The sequence below is a fragment of the Camellia sinensis genome, chromosome 15 (assembly GCF_055761805.1).
Source record: "Camellia sinensis isolate YWXY chromosome 15, ASM5576180v1, whole genome shotgun sequence".
NCBI lineage: Eukaryota > Viridiplantae > Streptophyta > Magnoliopsida > Ericales > Theaceae > Camellia > Camellia sinensis.
This window is the reverse complement of record NC_138975.1, coordinates 26,220,246-26,230,692: the sequence shown is the minus strand read 5'-3', so window position 1 is coordinate 26,230,692 and position 10,447 is coordinate 26,220,246. Positions and strand designations below refer to the sequence as shown.

The 10,447-nt window shown below is 35.1% G+C and overlaps 1 protein-coding gene across 1 annotated transcript; it reads left to right on the top strand.

The window, feature by feature from the left end:
- The first annotated feature begins 3,160 nt into the window (after positions 1-3,160).
- On the top strand, positions 3,161-9,808 carry LOC114267338 (plastidic ATP/ADP-transporter). The gene is made up of 5 exons (XM_028208376.2): positions 3,161-4,473; positions 6,808-7,062; positions 7,878-8,021; positions 8,138-8,485; positions 9,143-9,808. The coding sequence occupies exons 1-5, from the start codon at positions 3,706-3,708 to the stop codon at positions 9,509-9,511; spliced, it is 1,884 nt and encodes a 627-aa protein (XP_028064177.2). The 5' UTR covers positions 3,161-3,705; the 3' UTR covers positions 9,512-9,808.
- Positions 9,809-10,447: the final 639 nt, after the last annotated feature.

Sequence of the window (10,447 nt, the reverse complement as noted above, 5' to 3'; positions counted from 1 at the left end):
ATTCCATGCTCTATTTGTTTTTCTCAGTGTTCTTAGTTTTAAAATTGAAAAAAATTGATAATGTTCTCAATTTTAAAACTAAAAAAAAAAACTAATAATGTTTTTAGTTTTACTAAATAATCAAATCAAATCAAAGAGCATAGGGCAAAAACATTTAGTCTCATGCTCCATTTTTTTTTTCTCAGTTAGCAAAATAACTATCTAGAATATTGCTGTGTAAAATTGATTAATGTTTTTAGATTGTTGGTTCAAACAATCTTGGACAGAACCTAAGCTACCATAGTATTGGTGAATAAGACTTTTAGATAATTAATAATTTTTATTATTTGATCAACCGAGGGACTATTTGGTATCTCCTAAAATAACACATTTTTTTTATCATTTTATTTCTTGTAGGTCATTTTTTTAAAAATTATAAATCGTATCATCTCTTTATTTTTTACATATTTTTTTTTATAAAAAATCAAAAAAATACTCAGATCATCCAAAATAACCTCTCTTCTCTCACAAATCAATTGTCTTCCTATTCTTCCAAATTTTCAATGCAATTAATTACATATTTTTTCCTGGAGTGCTACTATTAGCACATACCAAAATTCTTTGGACCCCTATTTCTTTGAACCCCAACCCTAAACCCTAAATTTTAATAATATTTTTTTGGACACCCCACTTATTACCAAATCTACTCATATTTATAATATTTTGACAATGAAATGCACACCCACCAAATTTTGCATCCCTCTCCTTTCCTGGCTCACTCAATCTTCAGAGTTTGGAGCTTTGGTCCAGTATAGAATTCTTGGACCCCAACCCTCCATCACTTTCATCGCCATCTCCGCCGTCAACGGAGCATTCCGACGACTCTCATCTTCTCTGAACGCTCTCCGTATCGCCGAATCAGTAACCCCTCTCATCCTCTCATCATCATCTTCTTCGTTGCTTTTTGTATCTTCGTCATCGTTGAGATTGATTGAAGATACTCTAATTTCTACGGGATTTGCATAACCGTTTGCAAGATGAGGAAAAACAGAATCATCATCTGAATCATCGTCTGAATCGCTATCAGAATTTTGAATGTAGCCCAAAACAATTTGTTCACCACTGTGTAGCTGAAAAAATATATTTTGTTCAGAACTGTTTTGTCGAATAATAATGATCCTGTCAGCACTGTATATCCGAACAAAATTTGTTCATCACTGTATAACTTGAATCCATTCCAATTCACAACTTAAAATAACATGAATTAAATCCATTCAAAATACATAACTTAAATCCATTCCAATTCATTCTTTTCCATTCTAAGTTAGTTTAACAAAGAATATTACATAACTGACTATCTACACTAAAGTTCAGAACTTATGTATTGAATGAAAGGATTATGTTCAGTACTGTATTACCGAACATAATTCTAACAGTCAGCAAACCAGTACTGAACAGCTCGAACGAAACAAGAACGACCGAAAACAATCGAGAATGTTAATACAAGACATATAAACTTATTAATAGAACGACGGTCTCACTAGAATTGTTGACCTCGTCATTCATTGCTCTACACAGTGAAATAAGTGATGAAGTATACGTTATACTTGAAGCAAAACTTTCAAGTTCAATAGCGTTGATGATGGTGATGAAGATGACACATTCAGGATTTAAGATGATTATGAAAAATAATAGATTTAGGGTTTATATTAGTTAGGGGTGCAACTTGGGCGGGCTCAACCCGAGCAACCCGAACCTAGCCCGAATTTTTTTAGGGCTTGGACAAGATATTTTCAAATTTGGTACGGGCTTGGGCAAAATTTCAAAAGCCCAAATTAAATTTGGACGGACTTGGGCAAAGATATCAAACAATCCGAGCAATCCGAAACCCAAATTATAAATATATAGTTATATAAAAATATTATTTATATATATATGTACAAATTATTAGCCATTACATGATATTAAAGTAATTTAAATTATTAAATCATGTTAAATATATTATATATATATATAAATAACATAAAATCTTACTTTTTTATTTTTATTTTTATTTTTATTTTCACTCATAAATTGTAAAGACTATTATAGCAGCATTTCTCTTCCATTATATAAATTATTTATTTTGATGGTATTAATGATTTTCTATATATATATAAAAAAAAGTGTAAATAGAGTCAAATTTTAATAATTTAATAATGTAGCTGTAAAAAAAAAAAAAAAAAAAGGGCAATTCGGGCAACTCGGGTTTAACTCGGATTGGGCTTGAGCAGGCAACCTTGAGTTACAATTCGGACTTGGGCGGGCCTAGGCAGATCTCAGCACAACTTGGACTGGGCTTGGACAACCTCCGAACCCGCCCGAGTTGCACCCCTAATATTAGTTGGTTATGAAAAGTAATAGGTTTAGGGTTTACAAACATGGAATACATATAGTTAGAGTTGGAGGTGGGGGTGGGGGTGGGGGTGGGGGTGGGGGTGATGGTGGAGGTGGGTGTCCAATATTATAGAGTATTAGTTCTTATTGATAGGTGAGTGCTCCATTTAATAATATTTTTAATGTAATTTTACTTTAAGATATAATTGTAATAAAAAAAAATTATAAAATGAGGGTAATTTTGACATGTGCTAATAGCAACACTCTTTTTCCTGACAAAATGTGTAAAAAAAAAAAAAAAGAACAACTTTGTTCTCACAAGAAGTTTAACAATTGCAAAAAGATTTTCGAGCCGTGCTTCGGGAGCAAGGATCCTCCCCTTCATCTCTCTCCTTCATTCCCTCCTTGTAGGGGCCTTCGGGTCCACTTTGAGGCCTAATTTTGATAATCTGAACCGTTCATATTTTAATATTTATTCAGTATATCATACCTGTAAAAAATCAAGTTGATCGGATATCAGAAAGTATGCGTTCAGAAAATTGGGACTACAAACTATTTTTTAATAAATAGTTTTCCGAACGCATACTTTCTGATATCCGATCAACTTGATTTTTTACAGGTATGATATACTGAATAAATTTTAAAATATGAACGGTTTGGATTATCAAAATTGGGCCTCAAAGTAGACCCGAAGGCCCTACAAGGAGGAAATGAAGGAGAGAGATGAAGGGGAGGATCCCAATTCGTGCTTCGAACCCCCAGTGGGAGTCACACCTCCAATGACGTGACAGCATAAAGTTAGCGGAAAACATAAAATAAAAATATATATATATATATTTTTTTTAGACCAATCACACTTGACCCCAATACCCCCACCAGGTCCGAAGCTTTTTCCAAGATTTTCCTTTCCTCTTTCACTGATTTTTATTCTTTATTCAATTGCCCAATTTTGTCATTCTCAAGGCTCAACTTTGAAAAGGGTTTTATGTTTCTTCACTGATGTGTGAAATCTATTTCCCCAAATCTCACTCAGGCCCGGTGTTTGGATTAAAATAATTATATAAAATAAAATAAATTATTTTAATTAAATAAAATAAAATATCACATTTACTTTATAATTATTTTATTTTTTTTTATAAAAATTAAAAAAAATTATTACAAACAAAAAAATTTTATACTCAAACTAAAATAATACTAATAAAAAAAAAAAAAAAAATTTTAAAGGCAACCCAGATCCCAATCCAGCCTCAGAAAATTATCACCCCCCTCTCTCTGTCTCTCATGTTCTTCTCTTAAGAATCCAATCTTTGGGTTTCTTCGGGTTTCTTGAAGGTGGGTTAGAGAGTAACGATGCAAGCTCTTCTGCAAACAAAAGGGCTTCTCTCACTACCTTCAAATCCCAAGGCCAGGGCTTTCAAACCCCAATCACAGGGACTCAGGCATAGATTAAACCCCTTGAAACCCAAACCCCTTGATGGGTTCTCTCTATCTCTCAATGGGTTCTCAAAATTTCAAGGGTTTGTAACAAAACCTAATAGGGTTGGTGGAAATGGCAGAACTTTTCATATCTGCAGGGCTGAGGCTGCCTCAGCAGCACCAGCTGATGGGCAGCCACTTCTGGGAGATGTGGATTCACTCAAATTTATGGGTATTGAGATTGTGACCCTGAAAAAGATTGTACCACTTGGGTTGATGTTCTTTTGTATTCTCTTTAACTACACAATCCTCAGGGACACCAAAGATGTTTTGGTTGTCACAGCTAAAGGCTCTAGTGCTGAGATTATACCATTCTTGAAAACTTGGGTCAATTTGCCCATGGCTATTGGGTTTATGCTGTTGTACACCAAATTGGCTAATGTGTTGTCAAAGCAGGCTCTCTTCTATACAGTCATCCTCCCTTTCATCGCCTTTTTCGGGGCTTTTGGGTTTGTTTTGTATCCTATGAGCCATTATTTCCACCCAACAGATTTTACTGATAAGCTTCTAGCTACGCTTGGGCCGAGGTTCCTCGGTCCTATAGCGATTATAAGGATATGGAGTTTCTGTCTGTTCTATGTCATGGCTGAGCTCTGGGGTAGTGTGGTGGTTTCAGTTCTGTTTTGGGGGTTTGCCAATCAGGTGATGGAATATTCTGTATTCTGAATCTATCTGTCTGCTTATCATTTTCAAGTTTGTTTTAAGTTTCTAATTTGATTTTTTTAAATTTTTTATGTAATTCTGTCACTTGATTATTGTTTTCTTTGTCATGAATTATGCTATTTTAAAGGATAATCTTATAGGAGTAATCTGTTTAGTTGGGTTCTATAGCATCTGTGTCGTGCGGTTTATTTTTGAATTTTTGATGTCTTCTCTTATGTTTGGATTTTGGTTTGGGATACTTGGTCTTGTTCGGTTATGGACTTCAGGGAAATGGAAGGGATTTCCTCGTATTTCAACTTATCATATGACATGATCGCAATTTTGATTGATTGGCATGTCTGATGGATTCCTTTTTTTTTTTTTTTTTTTTGATTTCATTTGAATTTGAAGTGTTCGTAACTTTGTATGCCTGCTTTGTTGTATGAATTTGGATGTTATGTTATGTAGGCACTCTCAAAGATTGTAATAAAGCATGGGGGCGTAAGATATTGCATGAAATAAAAGTATGATCTATTTGATTGGCTTGATGTACATGTCTTCTCTTTAGTAGTACTAGCGGTCTGCACATGTGGTGCGTGTGCAATTCGAAAAAAGATAATAATATAAAAATAATGACAAAGAGGAATGCACACATAGTATGAGTTGTTCAAGTGGTAAGTGTTTTCTTTGTCAAACACATGATCTTAGTTTTGAGTCCCATCCTATTCTTAATATAATTTTTACATAAAACACCAAGTACAGGGGTATTTTGGGAAAACCCAAAATATGAGACATATTTGTGTCAACACCATGAGGAGTCTTCACATATTATAGTAGTATAGATGATCTAACTTTGGTTTCAGTTCAGCAGGAAAATTAGTTTTGCACACACATACACATTTACTTTATTTTGTGCTTATTATTTTGTTAATCCCCTATATATGACTCGGTTGTATATAATGGATCCTTTCTTATTGCCAATGTGCCACAACCCAATTATATTCAATAATTCAACCCATTCTGGACTATATATTGCTTTGTTTTGCCAATTGATTTGTGTGAAAGGTGAATTATAATTTCATACTGTTCTCATAGCTATGGAATTATTTATTTCTCGCTTCACATGGGGGTAAATAGGAAAATTGAAAGGAACAAGTGGTACTTTTTTCTTCACCATATTCTCTATACAGACATACTGTTGAGACCAAAGTTGGCTTTCTGCCTTTGACATGATTAGCATATTTCATCTTGGCAACACTTTGGCCTCCACTTCATCATGTTAAGTATTGCCATATATGAAACCACCTAGTTGCTCATGTCATGTACAGGAAAAATTTGCTTCTTTCACTTGAGTTGTGTCATTCAAAGTCACTTCGTCAAACTTGGTTACATGGCACGTGCCATATGCCGATAGAGACATTGTTATGTGAAATCCCTTTAATTACCTTCTCCTTAAATAAAGTTGGGCAGAGGAGTCATTTGGCTCATTACGGGAATATGTATCATGGACTTCCTTCTAAAGTTCCTAAGCTTGTCCCAAGTACGTTGGAGTTGGAGAGAGGACACTTGGCTGTAATTGCTAATTTTGGCTGCTTGCATCCAGTTGTTTGATGCACAAAGTGCATGAGTGGTCATCTGAAATACCGTAATTTTGGTGATCTAAGAAATTCTATTGTGTTCTATTTATTTATTTATTTTTTCAATTATTGATGTCAATATTGATTAGAATATGTTAACTGACCAGTGTACACAAAGCTAATTTCATATGCCCATTAATGAACTTCGAAAGAAATGTAGTAGTGGAGAATAATTTCAGCATATACTTGCTGTTATAATTTTTAAAACTGAGACTCGGATGAATCTTGGACTATGGTATTATCATTTGGACTACTAGAAAAGCGACCAGTTTTTGTCCTACTTTGAAACTGTACAAAAGAACTAGTTATGTATGCCCTTTTGGTCTAATAACAAAAAAAACAAAAAAGAACTAGTTGCCATTTTTTTTTGTCATCCACATATATTAATGACTTGAGCACATGTGAATCATCCACATCTCAATGCTTCAAATTTTTGTTTGATATTGTGTTTCATAATATGTAAAAGTATAAACTTTGTTCTCCTCTCCTGTGTCTTGCTGATCAAAATGGGCAAAATTAGGTCTTTATATGTGGTTAAGCTCCAATTTATTCTTTTCTGATGTTCTGTGAGCAAATGATAGATCCTTCCAGAATCTAGCTTTGAAAATGCACTTGAAATTTCCCTATTCCAATGATTTGGCTGGTGCTGCAATTAACTGTTGCATTTGTGTTTTTGGTTTCTGTTTTTGTTTTGCAGATTACTACAGTTGAGGAAGCCAAAAGTTTCTACCCTCTTTTTGGACTTGGAGCCAATGTTGCCCTTATTTTCTCTGGTCGAACTGTGAAGTACTTCTCTAATATGAGAAAAAATTTGGGTCCTGGAGTTGATGGTTGGGCCATCTCATTGAAAGCAATGATGAGCATTGTGGTGCTTATGGGGCTTGCAATCTGTTTTATTTATTGGTGGGTGGATAATTATGTTCCCCTTCCAGCTCGAAGTAAGAAGAAGAAGGTAAATCCTCTTCAAGAATCCTCTCTCTTTAAGTATTATATTTCAGCTATTGTGATCCTTTAGCCACCACTAGTCTGTTTTCTGATGCCAAAAATCTGGTCATAAGCTACTCTGTTTACTAAATTGTTTCGGGGCGAAAATGGCATTCCATCTTCATGTAGGTACTGGCAAGCTAAAACTATGTTGTCATTGGATAGAGCCTTGTTACTAATATGAAAAGGAAAATCACTTCATTATTTTTGTAGTCTTTGGTTGGATTGCCTTCAGATTAGAGGTGGCAAACAGGTGGGTTTGGAAGGTTAGGGAAATGGATGTGCATTAAAAAGCCCCAATCTAAACCTTCTCATTTAATAAATGGTTTTAAGCGGGTTGGGTTGAATTAGATACAGGTTGGACAAATCAACCCGATCAACCCGTTTACTTTATTTAACTGATTTTCTAATGGTGGTGGAGGAGGCGGCAGTGCTTGTAGTGGTGATGGTGGTGGTCATAGAGGAGGTGGTGGTGGAGGTGGTGGTTTAACTGGGTAATGCATGTCTTACGCATTTAAACCCAATTTTAATTGGTTTCACAAGATGCAACCCATTTAAACCCGTTTATGAATTTGGATGGGTTTAAAGGGGTTTCAAGTGGGTGAAATTTGGTGGGTTCTTGGTTTCAGGTTGAATTTTTCACCTACTTCAGATGCTGTCTTTCTGGCGCTCAAATGAAAAACTTAACTTTAACGTGCAGATCCTCCATGGGTCCATTGTTAGGAAATTTACCTTCTTTTTTCAAGTAATCGTTTGCATAACAGGAATTTAATCCCCTGACAGGAGAAACCGAAGATGGGGACAATGGAAAGCTTAAAGTTCTTGGTGTCTTCAAGATACATCAGAGATCTTGCCACTTTGGTGGTTGCATACGGTATTAGTATCAACCTTGTTGAGGTTACATGGAAATCAAAGCTCAAAGCTCAAGTACGCGATATTAAACTCCTATAGTTCTTTGCAGACCATTTGCTTTTGAGTTTTACTCTCTCTCTCTCTCTCTCTCTCTCTCTCTCTCTCAGACTTGAACACTCTAAATTTTGCAGTTTCCAAGCCCTAACGAGTACTCATCCTTCATGGGTGACTTCTCAACTGTGACTGGGATAACAACGTTCACAATGATGCTTCTAAGCCAATGGATATTTAACAAATATGGTTGGGGAGTCGCAGCCAAGATCACGCCCACGGTCTTGCTTCTCACAGGAGTTGGCTTCTTTTCTCTACTTTTGTTTGGCGATCCAATTGCACCTACTCTTTTGAAGTTTGGGATGAGTCCACTTCTAGCAGCCGTGTATGTGGGCGCAATGCAGAATATTTTTAGCAAGAGTGCAAAGTACAGCTTGTTTGATCCCTGCAAAGAAATGGCCTATATTCCTTTAGATGAGGAAACCAAGGTTCGATGCTTTTACTCACTACTAATGGTTTTATAATTTGATTCTGGCATCAATTTGTGCCGTAATGAAAATGAATTGCAATTCTGAAATTTGAATTGTCCCAACGACTAATATGGGATGGAAACATTTTTTGACAACTTTCAAAATTGCTTGAGCTGAAAAAAAGATGTCAACATTTCTGAGATCTCACTTGATCATAAAACCTAGACATCAATTCTGTTAGGAATCCATAACACCTAACCCGGAATGGTGAGACAAAAAATAGGGAGAAGAACAAACACACAAGAATTGTAAATCACACGCACACACACGAACACAAGATTTACATGATTCAACCCAAAACTAGGGCTACATCCACAGTCGTTGATGTTCCACTACGATAAGAAAATGTTGCACTAGAGACATGGAGATATTCCCCCCTCAACTGCATATACATAGAATTAGGACAACATGTTACTATGTGAGAAATGCCAAAAACACCCTTTACATTTGGGTCAGGTGTCTAGTGTCCGTAGTCGAGTGGTTAGTACTTGTCAGGATCCAGAAAATCCCTGATGAATTCACCTCAATTTTTTTTCAGCGGTTGTGGTTCATTTTCATTTTCATTTTCAATTTCAATTTCAATTTGTTCTTATTCCATCGTTCCTTGTCCATTAGGTTAAAGGAAAGGCTGCCATCGATGTTGTCTGCAACCCACTGGGGAAGTCCGGCGGTGCTCTGATCCAGCAGTTCATGATCTTAACTTTCGGGTCACTTGCAAACTCAACCCCATACCTTGGAGGAATACTTTTAGTGATTGTTCTAGCATGGTTAGCAGCGGCCAGGTCTTTGGATACTCAGTTCACTACTTTGCGTCGCGAGGAAGAACTCGAGAAGGAGATGGAAAGAGCGGCTGTGAAAATCCCGGTTGTGGCTGAAATGGAAAGTGGCGGTAATGTTTCTCTTGTGAGTGGTCCAGCACTGAATCCAACCGGAGGCGACTCGCCAAGTAGTTCATCTGAAACCTCGACTCTGCGCAATATATGAAAAGATTTAAATCTATTGCTTGCAGAACAAGAGGAATAAGGAAAAGATGACAGAGTAGTGTTGTTAGGGTGCTATGTTTGTAGGATTTTATTTTATTTATAGAAATAATTAGAATTTGTTGGTTTTAGGATTTTCTGTTGTAGTTGAAAATAATTGGAACCCTGGCAGGCTTGCCAATCTTTATTTAATTTTTTCACCTAAAATGTTGTCTTCATAGGTACAATGAAATTATTGTTCTGTTCTATTTTAAGTTCTTGTTGAATTTTAATACTGCAATGGATTATACTTGGAAGGTAAGAGTTTTATTTATACTTTTTAATATTTATATTTGAGCTGTAGAAAAGATGGTTGTTTTAATTGGATGAGACTACTCTGTATTAAAGTCCAAAGACAAAATGATTGTCAAAGTGAAAAAAAGAAGAAGATAATTCTCATAAAATTATGCTCTCATATGGTGAACTAAATTCATTGTAAGAAAATGGTGAAGTTAAATCTTGGGCTAAATTTGACTCTCAATATTTGCAGAAGTCATTTTTGTAATTATCTGTTTTTCTTTAAATTTACACTATCCAAAAGTAACAAGGGGAAATTTTAAAACTACTGAAAATTTTACAAATTAAAAGCTCAACAAAACTAAAAATTCTAATTACATAGTAAAATTACACCAACAATCACAATTTGTCCATATTAAATAAGTAAGAAATAAAAAATTATATATTTGAAACTCATATACATTGGTGAGAGACAAAAGATTTGTCAAATCTAGAGTGGAATATGGAAAAATTAATGTGAAACTTAGAATGACAAGTCACTATTAAGAGCATCTCCAATGGTAGTAGGCATTTTACCTATCTAAATATTACTATAAAGTATACCTTTTATTTTGCTTGTCAATTTTTTCATGTTTCTACTCCAACCATGCTATTTATTTTAGCT

What these genes read in the sequence shown, in the direction of transcription:
- LOC114267338 (XM_028208376.2), top strand. Translation starts at nt 3,706, where the DNA reads ATGCAAGCTCTTCTGCAAACAAAAGGGCTTCTCTCACTACCTTCAAAT. An exon ending in CTCGAAGTAAGAAGAAGAAG is followed by an intron (nt 7,063 to 7,877) that starts GTAAATCCTCTT and finishes ATCCCCTGACAG; the next exon opens with GAGAAACCGAAGATGGGGAC. An exon ending in CTTTAGATGAGGAAACCAAG is followed by an intron (nt 8,486 to 9,142) that starts GTTCGATGCTTT and finishes CTTGTCCATTAG; the next exon opens with GTTAAAGGAAAGGCTGCCAT.